This window comes from Podarcis pityusensis, assembly GCF_964106645.2.
Source record: "Podarcis pityusensis genome assembly, chromosome: 1".
In the NCBI taxonomy this organism is placed as follows: domain Eukaryota; kingdom Metazoa; phylum Chordata; class Lepidosauria; order Squamata; family Lacertidae; genus Podarcis; species Podarcis pityusensis.
The window spans coordinates 128,911,727-128,931,741 of NC_138028.1; the positions used below are offsets into that span (position 1 = coordinate 128,911,727).

At 42.5% G+C, this 20,015-nt stretch overlaps 1 protein-coding gene across 4 annotated transcripts in view; it reads right to left on the reverse strand.

Annotated features, from left to right (window-relative positions):
• Positions 1-845: 845 nt before the first annotated feature.
• Positions 846-20,015, reverse strand: part of ALS2 (alsin Rho guanine nucleotide exchange factor ALS2) — a 50,855-nt gene continuing 31,685 nt past the window's right edge. For 3 of the 4 annotated variants that reach the window (XM_081015455.1, XM_081015456.1, XM_081015457.1), the window contains exons 18-34: positions 19,570-19,772; positions 18,956-19,021; positions 17,414-17,512; positions 16,755-16,919; positions 16,018-16,129; positions 15,392-15,469; positions 15,141-15,274; positions 12,521-12,688; positions 11,531-11,648; positions 9,900-10,057; positions 9,499-9,621; positions 7,880-8,056; positions 6,384-6,429; positions 4,400-4,461; positions 3,246-3,395; positions 2,264-2,360; positions 846-1,877 (exon numbers count right to left, since the gene is read on the reverse strand). In XM_081015455.1, coding sequence (XP_080871581.1) covers positions 1,839-1,877; positions 2,264-2,360; positions 3,246-3,395; positions 4,400-4,461; positions 6,384-6,429; positions 7,880-8,056; positions 9,499-9,621; positions 9,900-10,057; positions 11,531-11,648; positions 12,521-12,688; positions 15,141-15,274; positions 15,392-15,469; positions 16,018-16,129; positions 16,755-16,919; positions 17,414-17,512; positions 18,956-19,021; positions 19,570-19,772 — 1,995 coding nt within the window. In that variant the 3' untranslated portion in view covers positions 846-1,838. Of the gene's footprint in view, positions 1,878-2,263; positions 2,361-3,245; positions 3,396-4,399; positions 4,462-6,187; positions 6,231-6,383; positions 6,430-7,879; positions 8,057-9,498; positions 9,622-9,899; positions 10,058-11,530; positions 11,649-12,520; positions 12,689-15,140; positions 15,275-15,391; positions 15,470-16,017; positions 16,130-16,754; positions 16,920-17,413; positions 17,513-18,955; positions 19,022-19,569; positions 19,773-20,015 lie in introns of those variants that run through there. The other variant, XM_081015458.1, reaches the window with a different exon arrangement.

Here is a 20,015-nt window from a genome sequence, read left to right on the forward strand (position 1 = left end):
GTGGAATGGATAGCAATCCAGCAAATATGATCTATATTTATGTTGTATTTTCTTCTCAAAGCAACTTACAATTATAAACGCATACATGATATAAAATACTTTTTAAATATTTTTTTTTGTCTACAATGAGATTCCTCACCCTTTTAATTCCCTCCCTCCTTTTATACTTAGGACAGTGCTAAATGCCCATTTCCAGATTGTAAAACATCTCTGTGTATGGCATGTCTGGTGTATCACTTGAAATAGAAGCTTCAACCAATGTTTCAAAATAGAAGCTTCAACCAATGTTTCAAATTTTGTGCGTTTCCAAGACTTTTTAAGTAGCTGGTTAGGATCTCGCTCAGAAGGTTTGAGACAGAGAAATAATCCTGAAAAAACAATTTGAGAAAAATGAAAACAAATGTCAAAATTATGCTTTATCTCTCTCATGAGAGATTTCTTGGTATAATTTTGACATTTTGAGTTTTTCTCAAATTAATTATTCAAGATCGTTTCTCTGTCTCAAGCCTTCTGGATAAGCTTTCCAGCTATTTAAAAAGTCTTGGAAATGCACAAGGAGAACCCAACTCCTCTCTCATTTGAGCCAGAGATTTAACCTGGTTGTTAGAAATCCAGTCCATAAATCTCAATGCCAACTGGAGAATCAACTTACAGTACCATTTTTATTAAATTGTGGGTGGAATAAAATGGAGGTAATGGGGGAAGTTGATGGGAACCAATAACTTTTAAGTATGTATGGTACCTTCCACAGAGCTGTAACTCACAATTTTTTAACAGAAAAACCACCTTGGAGGGATTAGCGAATAGCACCCAAATGGAATTTGTATTAATTGCCACAAAAGAAATCACAGAATTATTCTTTATTATGAAAATTGCTCCATTTACAGCCACTGATCCCACCATATATATTTTTTTAAATAAAGGAGCTACACAAAAGCCATGATTCAGATTTCCAGAAGTTATCGGCATTGTCTGTATTAACTTGTTAATTCAACTAGAATATTTTTCATATCTCCCACATCTGTGACAGACATAGTGAAGGACAGCACCTGTTTTATCCAAGATGTCAGCTAACATTATCCACATACACCAAAGGAAAAGTCACAAGAACAAGGGCATGAATGTTTTGTGGCTCTCTTCTTTAAACAATACTTCAACAAAAAAATAACATTTGAACAAAAAAAAAGTGTTTCCTTCCAGGTACTCTAGGCCCCTGCATACTAAGCCAACATCTCAGGCATGACCAAGCATATACTTATTCCGACAGACCACATTGCTAGCCTTCTGTAATCTGTGTAATGAAACTGCTCCAGTCACATGAATTGTACATTCAGTACATCTTAAGTCTTGGATTGCCAGTCTTGGATTGCCATGGATCAGAAGTAGGAAAGCCATGAGTTCTGTAGACAGATCTTAGTGGATACGCAGACCCAGGCAGTTTAACTTAGAAAGACACTGTGTGGTTCCATAGTGCACTTCAATCCTCAGGAAACTCAGACAGTCTCTTCAGAATAACAAGCAACATATTTCCGGACTATGCTTTTATATGAATTCCATGTAGATGCCACACTACCCATTGCTTTTGTGAAGAGATGGGAAAAAACACTTCGCCACTTTGAAGGGCAAATATTTTTTCTCCGAGAGCTGCCTTGAAAACCTTATTTTTGCTTCCTATAGATTTTCTTTTCCTCCACTGATATTGGCCTCTGCTTTTTCTCTTTTTTAAAGGCCTCAGAACTGCATCCACCGCATAAAGATTCTCAGTCCATCGTAAGTGCATTTCTGTGAAGAAGACTAAAGCTGTGTTCATCGGTGTCTTCTATATTTAGGTGAATTGTTTAGGTGAGCTTCTCGTGTTGAATCTGGTAATAACATGCCTGCAAATAAGGTTTTTTTAAAAAATGACAATTAGCATTCTTTTATGTGGGTTGGATTATGTGGGTTGAGCTACTTTATTATTTTTATTTAACAGGATTTATATACATCTTAATCATCAAAACCTTTAAGGTGTTTACATGAAATACAATATTACCAATAAAATCAGTTATCAGCAAGTTAGCACAGCTTTGTGGTTTTCAGATTTCCTAGTTAGCAGCTACTGCTGATTACAAAGATTAAGGACTAAAGGTAAGAACGTTGTATTTGCAATCAAAGCAGGTGAGAGATCCGATTGATAGTTCAAACAAGTCTAAATATAAATGGTGTATACAGAAAATAAATAAATAAACAATATCTTAAATAAGGATATTATTTATAGGCTTGCCTTCAGAGTAGTGAACATAATGCCTTGCTCCCCATGTTGGAGATATGGATCCATGAGGTCCTCAGTCAAATGCACTTCAGAACCCAAATTCCTGATCCTGCCACAAAAAGGGAACAGCTGTTTAAATCAACCAGCCACTATTTTACAAGACTTCACCAAGAGTACAGAGTGCACACCTAAAGTAAAGGTAAAGGGACCCCTGACCATTAGGTCCAGTCGTGGCCGACTCTGGAGTTGCGGTGTTCATCTCGCTTTATTGGCCGAGGGAGCCGGCATACAGCTTTTGGGTCATGTGGCCAGCATGACTAAGCTGCTTCTGGCGAACCAGAGCAGCGCACAGAAACGCCATTTACCTTCCTGCCGGAGCGGTACCTATTTATCTACTTGCACTTTGACGTGCTTTCAAACTGCTAGGTTGGCAGGAGCAGGGACCGAGCGACAGGAGCTCACCCCGTCGCAGGGATTCGAACCGCCGACTTTCTGATTGGCAAGTCCTAGGCTCCGTGGTTTAACCCACAGTGCCACCCACGTCCCATACGCCACCCACCTATCACCACTGAAACACAAAAGGCAGGGTAACAAGATAGCTATTCCCCAGAGCAAAGGTATATCCCCCCTCATGTAAAAGATGAAGAAGTATTGTGCTACTGCCACTGGATCAGAGCCAACAGTGGTGTTATCTCAGCCCCATGTAATCAATAAAATGTGAGTGGGACACATTGATTTAGTCCACTTAGATCCAGAACTTTGTTTAATTAAGCATTTCACCTATCTTGGCTCAGTTGCCAGAGCATGAGATTCTTAATCTCAGGGTCATGGGTCAGAGCCCGACTTTGGGCAAAAGATTCCTGCAGTACAGGGGTTTGGACTAGATGTCCCTCGTGGTCCGTCCCAATTCTACAATTCTATGATTCTATGAGTATTCATTGCAATTGCAAATGACAAGATTCACTGCATTTGCAAAAATTAAACAGTTGCCCACCTGGCTCGTAGCACCACATACAGAAAAACAGGAAACAAATCATCCATCGACCAAAGGAAATCCTCATGAAGACTCTCAAGGACGCTCTGTGAGATCTCCTCAAAAGTCTGCTGGATCACCTTCAGTTTGTCAGCAGGTGTAAAAGTTGTACTATTGGGAAGACATTTTTTTAAAAAAGGCAAAATTAAAGCATTTGTGATGCTGGCAAGGCAAATTCTTGAAAGATTTCAATAAGGCAGTAAAATAGTTGCGAGCGAATTCAGTTTTACCCCATTCTCTAAGAAGAAAATCAAACACACAACCCAAGTTTCCACTTTGAAGAAAACAGTAGTTTCTGATACCTTGATGCAGACAAAGGATTTACCTATACAGAGATGAAGCGGTCAAAAAGCCAATACAAGAGAACTGCACCTTTTAATTTGGCACATAAATGAAAGCAAGAAATAGGCTGAAGAACAAAACTCTGGTGCTTTTCATATGCTTTGGACTACAACTCCCATCAACCTTATCCGTAGTGGCCAATGATCAGGGATGTTGGAAGTGGCAGTCGAAAATATCCAGAGGGCTCCAGTTGGAGAAGGCTGCTCTACACAGTGACACATTAAATTGTGATACATTATATGCTTCGAGCTCACTCGGCAGCAAGTCTCTCTGTGTACAATGGGGCTTAAAGGTAAAGGTAAAGGGACCCCTGACCGTTAGGTCCAGTCGTGGCCGACTCTGGGGTTGCGGTACTCATCTCGCTTTATTGGCCGAGGGAGCTGGCATCCAGGTCATGTGGCCAGCATGACTAAGCCGCTTCTGGCGAACCAGAGCAGCGCACGGAAACACCGTTTACCTTCCTGCTGGAGCGGTACCTATTTATCTACTTGCACTTTGACGTGCTTTTGAACTGCTAGGTTGGCAGGAGCAGGGACTGAGCAACGGGAGCTCACCCCGTCGTGGGGATTCAAACTGCCGACCTTCTGATCGGCAAGTCCTAGGCTCTGTGGTTTAACCCACAGCGCCACCCGCGTCCCTCACAATGGGGCTTGCTTCCAACAAATGTGTTACCACCGAAGCCTAAGACCAGAATCCTCAGATCACCAAGTGGAAGTAGTGCTACTGACTAGGACTAAAAGACAGGACAATAAAGAGTCAATGTTCAAGATTACCTGATCTGTTGTAAGCACTCCACTGCTGAAGCAAAACAGGCATCTTTTGTATTTGGCAATACCTAAGCATAAGAATGAAAACCTATGATTATGATTTCTAACAGCGTCTTGGATAGAATAATTCATCACACCAATTTCAGAAGTAATCAGAGATGCTGGATTAAGACCGCAATAAATCTTAACTTCTAGAGCACCACAATAGTTCAGTTTCTGCATGACTTCCAGTTTAGAGAAGGCTACTTCAAATGGGGGGGGGGGGGACTATATTTTCAACAGTGCACATCAGGGCTGTGAGCTTTATGCTTTAGTTTGTCTTACATTTAGGGATGCTTGAGGAATTTGATTCCTGTGAACTGCAGTGCAAACAGACCCGATCCTCACCTCCCAGATTAATGTTCCCATTAGAATGTTATTATATGTGACATAAGTAAAGTTTCAATTCTGAACACCTCTGAATTTAGCTACTCAATTCTTGGTTTCAGGGGGAGGGGAGTGTTTTCACATGCATAAAAATGGTAAAGGGACCCCTGACTATTAGGTCCAGTCGTGGCCGACTCTGGGGTTGCGGCGCTCATCTCGCTTTATTGGCCGAGGGAGCCGGCGTACAGCTTCCGGGTCATGTGTTCAGCATGACTAAGCCGCTTCTGGCAAACCAGAGCAGCGCACGGAAACGCCGTTTACCTTCCCGCCAGAGTGGTACCTATTTATCTACTTGCACTTTGACGTGCTTTCAAACTGTTAGGTGGGCAGGAGCAGGGACTGACCAATGGGAGCTCACCCCGTCACGGGGATTCGAACCGCCGACCTTCTGATTGGCAAGTCTTAGGCTCTGTGGTTTAACCCACAGTGCCACCCGCGTCCCAGTTTCACATGCATAAGTTAGGATAAAATAGATTTTAGCCATGGGTACATTGTGAGAATTTTTAAATTTTTATTTTATGATAAAATATGTACTGTATTCAAACGGATTGTTTGTGGGGTTTTTTAAAAATGTGCGTAACGTGAAAACAAGACAGAACAGACTTATGAATGAACACATGCAAAATTGACAGGGAGTTTGATTGCTCTGCTCATCCTTACTTCTATATCGTCACTATATTAAAAATAGAATTAAAGCTGTGATTCTGTCATGTGTAAATTTGATCAATTAAAATGAAAGAAGAGGGTCAACTTGAACAATTATCTAGTTAGTGATAGACATCTGCGCTTGAGCAATGCAACTCTCAAAATCCTTCAGTGAATATTATCATCTTACAAAATACTTTGGGTCCCCACTTTATGAGAACCAAGCCAAGACATAACTGTGGCTGGGAATATCAAGTTGGTGACATGCTGCTGCCCTGTTCTTTCTGAGCCATGTCCAAAAATCTCAGCATCATCATGGTTGCACACTTGTGCTCTATAGATGCTAGCAGTCAGGATGGGCACAAAATGATATCATCAGGCTGTGCTGGCCCAAAGGCGCCTAGTCTGCAAAATGCAAAGTTTTCTCACTTTCCCCCTGATTAGCAACAACACCGTGGCCTGCCTCTGGCGTGCAGAATGTACCAACTGGACACCTGCACTTTATAAATTCCATATGGAAGGACTATTGCTTTTGCTTTAATAGAAAAAGTGCAACTTAACCACATGCAGAATATGAACATCTAAAAGGAAACCACAGAAAGCCTCCACCCAAATCAATGAATAATTAGATTGTACTGTATCTTTTAATGAAGCAATGATTTGGAGATCATTTTAAAAAATCACTTGTGAAATAACGACAGGAAAGATAACGATAAATATTACATGTCCTTGGAGCCATGCATCTAGAAGAACTGTACACTGTAAACTGTAAAAATGATTGGACATATAAATGTCAAGTGCTAACCAAAACAGCAATGTATTAAAACTGACACACACAGTGACTGCAGTCTAGCTTTATTCAATTCAAAGGCTATTAAAGATATGCAGTTAAGAGAACTCCAGATGAAATATAACATACCTTTTTATTTTCACCAAGAATACAGGTTTTCGTTGGCCAAAATTTCCTGAAAGAAGTACCATGAGTATAGTTAATTATTTTCCAGTCATGGAAGAAAGGATGTTAAACAAAAGAATTTGTTTTCTAACACACTTCCTTACAAATATATAATTGAGGTTTCAGGTTCTTAGCATAGTGGAATTTCCTCATATATCTGGATCAGTCAAATGAGGGGATCAAAGCAAAAACTTTCTGGCTCATCTTAATGCAAGCTTCCTGGACCTGGTGCCCTCCAGATGCCATTGGATTGGAACTTCCACTGATGCTGCTGGGAGTTGCTGTCTGAAACATCTGGGAGGACACCAGGTTGGGGAAGGCTGGCTTAAGAGCAAAGATGAGTTATGTGAAGAATGCACATTTCTTTGCGGCTTGGCCATATGAAAACCAGCGGAGCAAGGAAATCTCAGCCTTCTGCCCAAAAGACTTTGGAGAGCTCTAAATCTCCTTTATAAAGGTAAAGGGACCCCAGACCATTAGGTCCAGTCGTGACCGACTCTGGGGTTGCGGCGCTCATCTCGCTTTATTGGCCGAGGGAGCCGGCATACAGGTTCCGGGTCATGTGGCCAGCAGGACTAAGCTGCTTCTGGCAAACCAGGCGGAACAACTCTGTCTTACAGGCCCTGCAGAAAGAAATCAGATCCTGTAGGGCCCTGGTCTCATGAGACAGAGCGTTCCACCAGGCGAGAGCCAGTGTTGAAAAAGCCCTGGCTCTGGTTGAGGCTAATCTAACTGTACTCTAATATGGTAGAGTAAATGTTCTTCTTTTCTATAAGATGGGTAAGGTAAAGGTAAAGGGACCCCTGACCATTAGGTCCAGTCGTGACCAACTCTGGGGTTGCAGTGCTCATCTCGCTTTATTGGCCGAGGGAGCCGGCGTACAGCTTCCGGGTCCTGTGGCCAGCATGACTAAGCCGCTTCTGGTGAATCAGAGCAGCGCACGGGAATGCTGTTTACCTTCCCACCGGAGCTGTACCTATTTATCTATTTGCACTCTGACGTGCTTTCGAACTGCTAGGTTGGCAGGAGCAGGGACCAAGCAACGGGAGCTCACCCCGTCACGGGGATTCAAACCGCCAACCTTCTGATCGGCAAGTCCTAGGCTCTGTGGTTTAACCCACAGCGCCACCCGTGTCCAAAATCTCCTTTATGAGAGGTGACAATTAATCCCCCGACAGTAACAAACAGGAAATAAGTACAGCGGTACCTCGGGTTACATACGCTTCAGGTTACAGACTCCACTAACCCAGAAATAGTACCTCGGGTTAAGAACTTTGCTTCAGGATGAGAACAGAAATCGTGCTCCGGCAGCAGCAGGAGGCCCCATTAGCTAAAGTGGTGCTTCAGGTTAAGAACAGTTTCAGGTTAAGAACGGACCTCCAGAACGAATTAAGTACTTAACCCGAGGTACCACTGTACTGCATTCTCTAACCAGGATAAACACACTGAAGCATGCTTACATTTGCACCCCCAAAAAGCTCAACAGAGCCATGTCTGGTTGTTTGTTCAGACGCAGGACACACTCCCAGTAAACATCTTCCTCTCGCTCATTGTCTAAGGCGTACAGCATGAATAAAGGAGGATAGAGTCGCGGTAGCAACACAGGAAGCAGCAACCCAGAGCTTGTGACCACATAGCTGAAAAACACAAAATGAAGGAAGAGCTTTGGATGAACGAGGGGCAGCTCACAGAAATCTTTATTATACGGCTCGGCTCTCCTCAACCTGTCCTATCTTCTTTTTCCTTTTTTTAAAATACTTTTATTTTGCTTTAAACAAATTGTTGGGGTTCCAAGGGGTTGCTCGAGAGCAAGCAGGCAAATGCCTCACTGCTCAGCTGTGAAGCCTCGCTTTTGATGCCAAAATAAACTTTATCTGTCCAGAGCGCCACTCTCCCGTGGCTGGCTCATTCCTGGCAGAATCCGTGAGTGGGCGGTCCTTAAACCTTCCCCAGCAGAGTAGTTTCTTGACGCCCAGTCTGCACCTCCCCTCTCGGCGCGGAAGGTTACTGCGCAAGGAGGGCGTGGGTAACGGAGGACCTCTCTCCTCCCCGCTTTGCCCAGGCAAGGTGTCCTGGCACCACCTCGCCTCCTCCGAGCCCTGAAGCTCCTCTCCACTGGAGGCGTGGTTACCCTCCTCCATGGAGGAGGAGCTGCTTCCCACGATCTTTGGGGGCTCTCTGTAATCCATCCGGCTTTTCCCCTCTCCCCCCTGAGCTGATGGCAGTTCCCTGACACAAATACATATAAATATAGACAACCAAAATTACAAAAGAAGATTTCTTAGTAGTAATAATAATAATAATAATAATGAAAAAAGCTAAAAATCTACAAAAAATATCAAAGTACATGGCGTAAAACATAAGCCATTATGGGAAAGAAAAAAGAAAAAGGAAAGAAGAAGAAGAATGGGGGGGGGGGGAGAAAAAGAAATAAAAAAGAGGGGGAAAGGAAAAAAGAAGGGGGGAAAAGAGAGGAAGATGAGCCAAAACAAGAAGGCTCATCTATTGTACACTTCCGTCAAGGTCACAACAGATCATTTATTCTTATCAATTCTCTCTATCTGCATTCCAACGAATCCCTCATCTTGGTATCAGGGAACATTTGTCTATGCGGTATCATTCTAAACATAACCAGGTCTTTCTTGTTGAACCCTCGTCCCCTAGATAATTACCAACCTGTCCTATCAACAACACATGTTGAGGAAGAAAGGCAACCAGTCCAAGGAAAGGTGGGTGGGTGTGATAGGATTCACTCCCCAAACTTTCTGCTCCTCTTTCCACAAAGAGCAATCAATCCCCTGTTCAGTTCTTAAGCTCCTGAGCAGCTTAAATGTCTGTCCTTGTTGGGTGACATCACAGCCCCTAAATATGGAACAATTGTGTTCCATATTTGTGTGTGAGGAACAACTGACACTATGAGGTGTGCACATGCACACACTGAGCTCAGGAATATCAGCACAGAAAGGGGAGGACTAGTCTGGCCCCAGCCACTGATCAGAGAAGGAGCAGATATGGAGAGCTTCCTCCCCGATCCTACCACCCCTTGTCAAGCATTCTAAAGAGATTTTTATCTGCATACCCTGGTTCCGGAGATTCTGGCCTGGAGTCATTTTTCCCACTACAGAATGATCTCCTTCCTTTGGTCTCAGTCACCAAAAGTGGGATTGAACTGCCCTCTTCAGGAAGATCAGGGAACAGGAACCTTAAAATCAAAACACGTATAAAATTAACCACAACTCACCAAACTGTGTCAAAAATTCTTAACAAGGTTTGCAACCATTTTTTCAAATATAATTCTCTTCAAATAATTCTCTTCGATTTTCTTTCTTGCAGGGGAACCTAGCAACAATTCAACAGCTGCTGGATGATCAGCTTTTCTGCACAAATGCATTTCTTTATGCATGTTTGTTAAAAGAGAAAGGTGGAAGTATAAAGGTTTTACACTAAATGAGAGACAAAGTTCATTGGTTTTTTTCTTACCTGACTAGCTGGAAGATGCGTTTGAGGTAGGATTTAATTTCCCTGACTGCTTCCTGCAACAGCCGCCGATTAGCTCCCACGCCTACATACGTCATTCGATATACAGCAACTAGGGTCTCAACAAGTTTTCCCAAAGGATGCAGGGGAGTATCACACGCCTAAAAAGAAAAGGGTCAGAGAATTAGGCGGCTACATAAAGAAGCAGAGTCTTGATTGCAACACTCATATTTATTTAAGGCTCTTTGTTTAAAGCAATGGCAGTTCAAACAATATACATAACCTACCCATCTTATGGGACGTGGGTGGCGCTGTGGGTTAAACCACAGAGCCTAGGACTTGCCGATCGGAAGGTTGGAGGTTCGAATCCCCGCGACGGGGTGAGCTCCTGTTGCTCGGTCTCTGCTCCTGCCCACCTAGCAGTTCGAAAGCACCTCAAAGTGCAAGTAGATAAATAGGTACCGCTCCGGCGGGAAGGTAAACGGCGTTTCTGTGCGCTGCTCTGATTCACCAGAAGCAGCTTAGTCATGCTGGCCACAGGACCCGGAAGCTGTACGCCGGCTCCCTCGGCCAATAAAGTGAGATGAGCACCGCAACCCCAGAGTTGGTCACGACTGGACCTAATGGTCGGGGTCCCTTTACCTTTACCTTACCCATCTTATAGAAAAGAAGAACATTTACTCTACAATATTAGAGTACAGTTAGATTAGCCTCAACCAGAGCCAGGGCTTTTTCAACACTGGCTCTCGCCTGGTGGAACGCTCTGTCTCATGAGACCAGGGCCCTACAGGATCTGATTTCTTTCTGCAGGGCCTGTAAGACAGAGTTGTTCCGCCTGGCCTTTGGCTTGGAGTCAATTTGATTCCCTCGCCCTCTATCTTTTTCCCTTTCTCCTCCTGTGATGAGGCTGCATTTTAATGTTTCAATGTTTCAATGTATTTTAATCTTGTTTTTAAGTTGTATTCATTCAACTTGTTTTTATTATTGCTTGTTAGCTGCCCTGAGCCCGGCCTTAGCTGGGGAGGGCGGGGTATAAATAAAATTTATTTTATTATTATTATTATTACAATATCAATGCTCTAGTCTAGTACATGGGTAGGCAAACTAAGGCCGGGGGGCTGGATCCGGCCCAATCTCCTTCTAAATCTGGCCCGCAGACGGTCCGGGAATCAGCGTGTTTTTATATGAGTAGAATGTGTCTTTTTATTTAAAATGCATCTCTGGATTATTTGTGGGGCCTGCCTGGTGTTTTTACATGCATAGAATGTGTGCTTTTATTTAAAATGCATCTCTGGGTTATTTGAGGGCATAGGAATTTGTTCATTATTTTTCTTTAAAATATAGTCCGGCCCCTCACAAGGTCTGAGGGACAGTGGACCGGCCCCCTGCTGAAAAAGTTTGCTGACCTCTGCTCTAGTATCATCTGGAAATTATACCAAAGACTGCAATCTGTAGGAGTTTATAGCAGACCTGGGGGGAGAACTGGAAATAGTGCTCTTACAAATTTATTATTTGTGGAAAAAATCCTCACTTTATAGTAGGAATGCATGCAGGTCCCGTTTACTGAACACAGTGTGTTCCCTGCTTGTATCCCAGCTTATAGATAAGAACTTATTTAACAACAGTCACAATACCTTTATGAGATATTTCTTAATGTTGTCGTATTTTTCGAGTGTGAAGGCACCAACGTGTTTTGGAATGAACTCCAAGCTCTCCAAAGTTTGCGCATGAGATCTACTTAACAGTTCTGGGCTGCAACAATGGAAGCGATATAGTTATAAGCTATATAGGAAACACACATGGGTCAAGTAGCTACAAACCAACCAACCAACCAACCAACTGTAAAGAGCTAAATAATAAGTAAGCCTAAAAACACACATGAGAAAAGAAAAATAATTACAAATCCTGAAAACCAGAGATACTGAAAAATGCAATAAATTATACTAGCTCTTTCTGTCATCTTAATATTACAGGACCCATTACATTTGCCACACTCATTCCTTCCTCTCTCTCCAATGACTACACTATTTCCTAATATCCCACAAGGTACAGATTTTCTTAAGTGTACAAAAACAATACTTTTCTGCTTCTGTCACAGGGCTGCTCATGTGGATATCACCCTTCCCTATTTAAAGTATGCCACTGTATAATGTACTTGCCCTTAATTCTTGCCAATTGGAATAGCTCTTTCTAGCCATTTGTTCTAACCTGCTGAAAACCTTCATATCTGCTCTGAAACATTTCCTCCTTTTTTACATCCGTCTTCTCTCTTAAGAATTTTTTCCTATAATTTACTAATTTAAAAATAATCCTGGGCAGTATGTGATCAACTATGCTAACTAAAGGCTCTTGCCACCACACTAACATTCTGTCAGTACCTAATAGATTCATAAAACACTAGAATTGCTGAAGTTTCCACACACAAAATGGCAGATTTTTTACATGTACCCTTTTTTTAAATGTACACAAATGCTGTGAAACTACATATATTACAATATATATCCATAGCAAACTTCCAGTAAGCCGTTTTTAAAAATCTTAATGTAAATTTAAAATGATGGCCGAACTTCACTTGATATTTTTTTCTTCTGTTTCTTGAAGAACAAGTGTCCCTCACCACTAACCTGTCTTTGTGTTGACGCCGATTGGTTGTCAGGGCAACAGCAATGTTATCCCAAGCTTTCCACCTGTCCCCTTGGCCTGGTTGCTCACAGCCTAGCTGATGCCAGCATTCCTCAAACACCGCCTTCCATTTTTCATCAGCAGGAACAGCAAGGTTTCCAAGCTTCCGCCTGGGGACATTTTAACCACAAGAATCGCAATTCTCAATGAAACGCCTTAAGAGATGTGCGGACCAGAAATTTCTCCTAAGAGCATGCAGATCTAGAACATTATGGGGTGGAGCAGGGCAGAAACATCCCCCCCCCCACTCTTCAACATCTCAAGCTTGCTGTTAATTAATAAGACACATTAGCTAATGTTGGGCCGTCTGACAATTGCTGAAATGGTTTTTATTGTCCATCACTTGGGGGCGTTTCATGGGAGATGATTCATAAATGAATTGTTATTTATTATATCAATAACCAGGACAGTTAATAGTGCCCAAGCTGAAAAGATGAGGTGGAAAGGATTGTGGGATGAAGACCAGAAGCATTATGTTAATAATAACTTACGGTAACTTCAAGGCCTTTGCTTAAAAAGCAGAGAATCTGACTCTCTCTGTGCTGCATTAGACAAGTGAGCAGCATTAACTATTTCTTAGAAAAAATCTTAGAAAAAATCAAGCAATAAATTCTGAACTTAAGACAGCCAACAATCCTCGCTTCAGAGGCACCTGCATACATTTATTCATAGACCCCCTAGTGAGGTAAAGAGCAGCTCCCTAAGAAGTTTGCTAAGTTTGGCAGGAAAGCCTGATTCACAGTCAGATTTGAGCATCAGTGATGTCAAAAGTAATTAACAGCATCATAAATAAAAGCCAAAGCGGGCGGGGCGGGGAGAAATAAAGTCGTATGCTGTCCATAAATATAAAATAGACATACATTTTGTTTAACAATTTAAAAACAGCCACAGCTATGTATAATGGGTACTGTATGACTTAAAACTGACAGCCACACCAGTGTTCTTCAGAGATGACAATCATGTACTGTTGCACAAGTCTGACAGGCACCTATTCCCCAACAGCATCTCTCCGATGACTTATAAAAATGCCTGAAAACATCCATTATGAATCAAAATGGGCTGTGCAGTCTAACCACTGCACAGATGCATTTCCAGTTGTGTTTATGTAAAGGTAAACGTAAAGGGACCCCTGACGATTAGGTCCAGTCGTGACTGACTCTGGGATTGCAGTGCTCATCTCGCTTTATTGGCCGAGGGAGCTGGCATACAGCTTCCGGGTCATGTGGCCAGCATGACTAAACTGCTTCTGGCAAACCAGAGCAGCGCACAGAAACGCCGTTTACCTTCCCACCAGAGCAGTACCTATTTATCTACTTGCACTTTGACGTGCTTTCGGACTGCTAGGTTGGCAGGAGCAGGGACTGAACAACGGGAGCTCACCCCGTTGCAGGGATTTGAACTGCCGACCTTCTGATCGGCAAGTCCTAGGCTCTGTGGTTTAACCCACAGCGCCACGCATGTCCCTTTCTGTTTATGTATATATATATACATAAAAAGGTAAAGTTAAGTTCAGTCGTGGACGAATCTGGAGTTGCAGGGCTCATCTTGCTTTACAGGCCGAGGGATACGCAGTTTGTCTGCAGACAGTTTTCCCAGGTCATGTGGCCAGTATGACTAAGCCGCTTCTGGCGCAACGGAACACCGAAACCAGAGCAGGGCACGGAAATGCCGTTTAGCTTCCTGCCGGAGCGGTACCTATTTACCTACAGTGGTACCTCGGGTTACATATGCTCCAGGTTACAGACTCCGCTAACCCAGAAGTAGTACCTTGGGTTAAGAACTTTGCTTCAGGATGAGAACAGATATCGCGCGGCGGCGGGAGGCCCCATTAGCTAAAGTGGTGCTTCAGGTTAAGAACAGTTTCAGGTTAAGAACGGACCTCCAGAACGAATTAAGTACGTAACCAGAGGTACCACTGTACTTGCACTTTTTGGTGTGCTTTTGAACTGCTAGGTTGGCAGGAGCTGGGACCGAGCAATGGGAGCTCACCCTGTCGTGGGGATTTGATCTGCCGACCTTCCGATCGGCAAGCCCAAGAGGCTCAGTGGTTTAGACCACAGCGCCACCTGCGTCCCACGTTCTGTTTATAGGAACCTCTATTTCTACTGCCTGTGTAAGGGTAGAGGCCCTCACTCTTTAAGTGCCAGTGACCAATTGCAGCCCCCAAAATACAGCTGCTACGTTTTCACTTTCATCACACTGGTCACCAGCTGCTCAGATATCATATGACTTACAGAACTTTCACCACTTTTAGCCTTTTCTAAAGAACAAGCATTGTATCTCTTGACCCCATTGTCTTCCAAGCACCTCAGACAAAACCTGTAGTGTTCCACTCAAATCTGAAATCCGCATGAGGACTAGGCAATGATGTTGTACTATTCCCATTGCCTAACCAAGCAGAGGAGCTGGAAATAAACAACTAGAGTTGGGCAAACAAGGCAATACAGGCTGTGATCTGCAACCTACTTTGCATTCAGATCAGTGCTAGGGCTCGGGTACCATGGCTAGCCACAGACAAAGACACGATACAGTCTAAACAGAAGCCAACTCCCATTCACTCACAGGGTTTTGGGTCGGTCCTTCTCATGATCGTACAAACTGGGTTTGAAGTAGGTTCCAGCAATCTTTATTCCAGATCCCCACTCGCCACTGAAAATACCTTCAATATTGTCTCCATTTGGCAAAGTCAGTCTTCCCTTTGAAGAAGGGATGGAGGGGAGGGGAGAGAAGAGAGTAAAAAAAGAATGAAATCACTCATTTTGAAAAACTGCTCTACTCAAAAAAAGCAATCCCCCAAAATATGATTTACTAACCTTTCCATTAAGAGTCCAATTATCTGAAAACTCTCCTTCATACACTGTGTCATCTTCAGAAAGCAAGACACCAGTCCCCTACATAAAGCAGTATCATAATCATTACAAGCCCTGTTCTGAATAGCTCACATAAACACAGAGTAGTATTAGGGAAGAAAAATGCAGGAAGATGTATATTTTTACAGTAGCCGCAACACAAAGATACAGAACAGTCAATGTGCTGGATCCAAACTTGTCCTTAGCGGGAAGGGCAGAGATCCAGTGGAGACTCATAATGGAAAAAGGTGGAGGGGGGAAGAAGGCAATTTTCACCTATTCCTTTTTCCTTCTGCCCTGTCCTCCTCAGTCCCCCAACCCTCCAGAGCAGATTTTCATTGGGGTATAGGGGGTTGCAGGAAGAGGAGGGGTAACTAGCAAAAATTGCCTCCTCTGCTCTTCTACCATTGGGAGCACCCCAAGAGAGGAACTGCTCACAGGTAGTCTGGATCCAATCTGGCATAAACGCTACTTTGAAAAAAGGGAGTGAATTTTTATTTTTATACGTTGAGCACCAAAAAACAGAGTAAGGTTAGGGACTGCTGGGAATGCTCCTTCAACCGTAAGACACTGGTTTGTAAAGTACTCACCATCATTTTATTGCTGCTAAAGGCTCCTTCATAATACAGTCCAAACTGTGTAACCACAACACCATTGCCCTGGCCAAGGTCATCTTGCCACATTCCCATATATTTTTCTCCCCTGAAGAGACAAGAAGGGATTAAGGGCCAAAGCGATCTAAATTTTAAGAAATAAGGCTCACCATACCATCTCCTGTTCTGTGAGACTCTGACAACTAAACAACAGACATACTACCCTACCAGCTGAGAAGCCTTTTTGGCAATTATTAGGGTCACATCAAAGCTCTATAATGGGGTTGGGGGGAGGGCACAAACTACTGTACATCTTAACTGCAGTTTATGTATCATTTTCGTATGTTTGCCATTATTATTTTTAATTGTATGTTATCACGCTTTTCAGTATTTCCAAAGAGGACTTATATTAAGGTTTATGAAACATGAACGCTGAGCTAAAATATAAATTAGTAAGTTCAAAGGCAGGTGACAGATAATTGAGATAATTTATTATGGTCAAAGACCAGCTCACATAACATAACACAATAAAAACAGCGCTCATAAAGATAAAATATACAATCGGAGCAGATTGCAGCAATAGCTCATGAGTTAAACAAAGGCAGGTGATTGATTGCTGACATACAAGTTTTAGATTGCATTCCATGTCATCTTGTTAGTGATTTTATTCAAGTAAACTAGAGGGATAAGCAACTACTTAGCATAGGTTTTTAGAATGCTCAGAATCTATTTACCTTGTGATATCGTCAAATACACCATATCCAGTCTTCTTATCCATCACCCACTGGCCAATGAACATACTGGGAGAGGTAGATGTCAGTTTCCCACTGCGCAGGAGACCATGCCCATGACGCATGTTATCCTGAAAGCTCCCTTCATACACTTCTCCAGTGGCATAGCTGAAATAAAAGAGTGTTATCTCTCTCCCCCTCTGCACACAGAAAACAACATTTTTGGCAGGAATGTGAAAACAGGACAATTATTTCCAGTGATGAGTTTTGGGGGAGGGTGGGGAATGGAGATGTGCCATATTGTGGATTATGTAGTTCTGTGCAAAAAGAGCATGAACAGATATGGTATCACATCTATGCACAGACTGTCGTGTGAAGCAACATGGGCACATGTATATTTCACTGCATGGACACAAGGCAAAATGCAACTTCCCAGGAGGTGTTCACACAACGAAATGTGTTCGTGAGTGAAAACTGTTACACATGGCGATCTTCATAGGGGTTTCATGCTGTTCCTACCTGGAAAGGTTTTGCATAGAAAGAATTGGTTTGTGTGTGTGTGTTACGTGGCCCTTTGAAGTGCATTGTGGGTTAAATGCTGCTCTCTTTTGGACTACACACGATGACCTTTAAAACAATCCACATGTTGTTTTGTATACTACCTGTAGATGCCTTGTCCACACATTTTGCCCTCCTTCCAATATCCAACATAGCGGTCACACTTGTTCAGTATTTTGCTTGGTATTTTGTATTCACCGTGCCTGCCAATATGAAAACAACAACAACAGTCCTGAGCAACTAGAAAACAAGAATATAATACAAAGAGCAGCAATCCCATACACATCTACTTGGCAGTAAGACCCATTGAACATTGTAAGATTTACTTCTGAGTAAAATGTACAGTCATACCTTGGGTTACAGATGCTTCAGGTTGCGTGTTTTTGGGTTGTGCACTGCGCCAAACCCAGAAGTACCGGAACGAGTTACTTCCGGGTTTCGGAGCTTGCGCATGCGCAGAAGCGCTAAATTGCGCTTTGTGCATGCACAGAAGCGCCGAATCGCAAACCCGCGGGTGTGCAGACACAGCGCTGTGGGTTGCAAACGTGCCTCCCACACGGATCATGTTTGCAACCCGAGCGTCCACTGTACTGAATAACACTAAAAATGTACTATGTGTCTGTGAATTATGTGTAAAAGAGTGACGGTTAATGAATTATATGATGGGCAATTATAAAACACCTATATATCACTTTTCTATACATGTATAACTGAAATGGTAGCTAGATAAATTTAAGCACACGTAATAGATTCAGCCAACAATTCCAAGCATGCAGTTCAAATTGTGACTGCTTTATTTTTGACACTGCATTGACTTGAGAGAACAAGTTGAGCTCTCCAGAATTTCATACAAATTTTGAATTGAAGGTAAAGTGATGAAAATCACTTGAGAAACAGCACTGGTATTTTCACCTGTCAAATAGAAGGCTAAATAGAAGTTTTAGGAAAGTGTCTTACAGACAAATCCCTAATACACTGTTTAAAAAAGCACACTACTACATAATAGAATTCTTCAGTTTAACACCATGGCTGTCTCAGACCCAACCCCAAACCCCTCCGCCCGCCCACCGCCCAGCAGTGCACAGCTACAATCTTTCATGTTCAGGAGCTTCAGCTGCAAAGGATTACTATAATGCAATAGTTCCACAAGCACTCTATGGACGTACATTTATTTTAGCACCATCCAGATTTCTAACATGCACACAAATCTGGCAAGGTGTTTTAACAGTTGAACAGAAAAAAGGACACAGGGGGTGAAGGAGAGAGTTCAATTTTACATTGCAAGCTGCTTGTTACAGTGATTAAAAATGAAACCCTGAGTACCTGAGACTTACTCCCAGGTAAGCATGGGTTGCATCCAAGTTGCCCTTTGAGCAGATCCATTGAAATTAATGGATATAAGTTAGTCATGCCCACTACATTTCAATGGTTCTACTATGAGTAAGAACCACACTGGATATAACCCAATATATGATGTGACAACTTAAGTTAGTTTCACAAAACTCCTAAAAACTATTTTGACAGCCAAATAAATCCATCAGCCAAAGGGAGGTTATCTAACACCTTGCTGGTGGTAAGAAATTTTTTAGTAATAAACAGACTTCTCTTTCTCCAACCCCAAATTTGGTTTAACTCTTTGTACCTACCCATCTTCCAAGCCACTTCTGAACATGCCAGAATACATTCTTCCATCTGCCCATTTCAAAACTCCCCTGAAATATACAGAGTGCCATAATTAGACCAGTTCCTCATTTGAATTAGCATAACACGTTTTATGCAAGACTATTACATTGTTCAAAGGACTACTGCATTTTTTTCTGGCTATGTTTTAGAGCTCAGGGTTAAGTGGTCATAGAGTAGGAGGCTTTTCATTTATTGTACTCGGCTTTATTCAGATTTAAACACTTTTTTACATGCCTTTCTTCACTTGTTACCTAGCTTTAAGCAAAAAGAAAGAGAAGAAGATGTAAAAGAAGAGAACAGGGGGAAACTTCAGGTGCTTGAAATGATTTATTGCGAGTCCAATATGTTAAAGAAAAAATCCTTCCTCGCGAGGCATGTTTTTAGCAGCAATTTTCACCATTTTCACCAAATGCAAGCGATGCTGTAGCAACAGATGTCAGCACATTTTCCATGCAATTAGGGAAAATCTCTCTCTTTTTTGGCCTGTTATTATTGGTGCTTTTCTGCTTGGTTTTAAGTAAACAGGACAGCCTCTTAACTAGCGAACATGTACATAAAAACATTTGCACAGTTTCACCTGCCGTGTGGTTTCCCAGAAAGCCATCGACCATTGTAAGTGGCGTCCTTAAGCCGAGGATCTTTGTAAAAGGTGTATTTGGCACTCCGTGAGATAGGGGGCTCTTGCCTCTGAATGTTTCCGCTAACTCCATAAGGAGGCAAGTCAGTCGTCCCTTTTAAGGCCTGATCCACTGCTTGGCTTATCGCTCTCAGCCATTTAGTCTGAAACAATTACAGTAAAAGTATTCAAGGTTTTGCCTACCCTTTGTGTTCCTCCTCTCTATTCATAACTACTTTTATGGGAATACTGAAGGAATCTCTTGGAATTAGCCTGATAAGACTTATTGGTGCCACAGAATCAATAAATGATAAAAATCACGGAACTGCAAAAGTTCATCTGCTCTAGCAATCTTAACCTTTTCAGACTTGGGGCCCCATTTACCTTCTGCCTGGAACAAAGGGTCA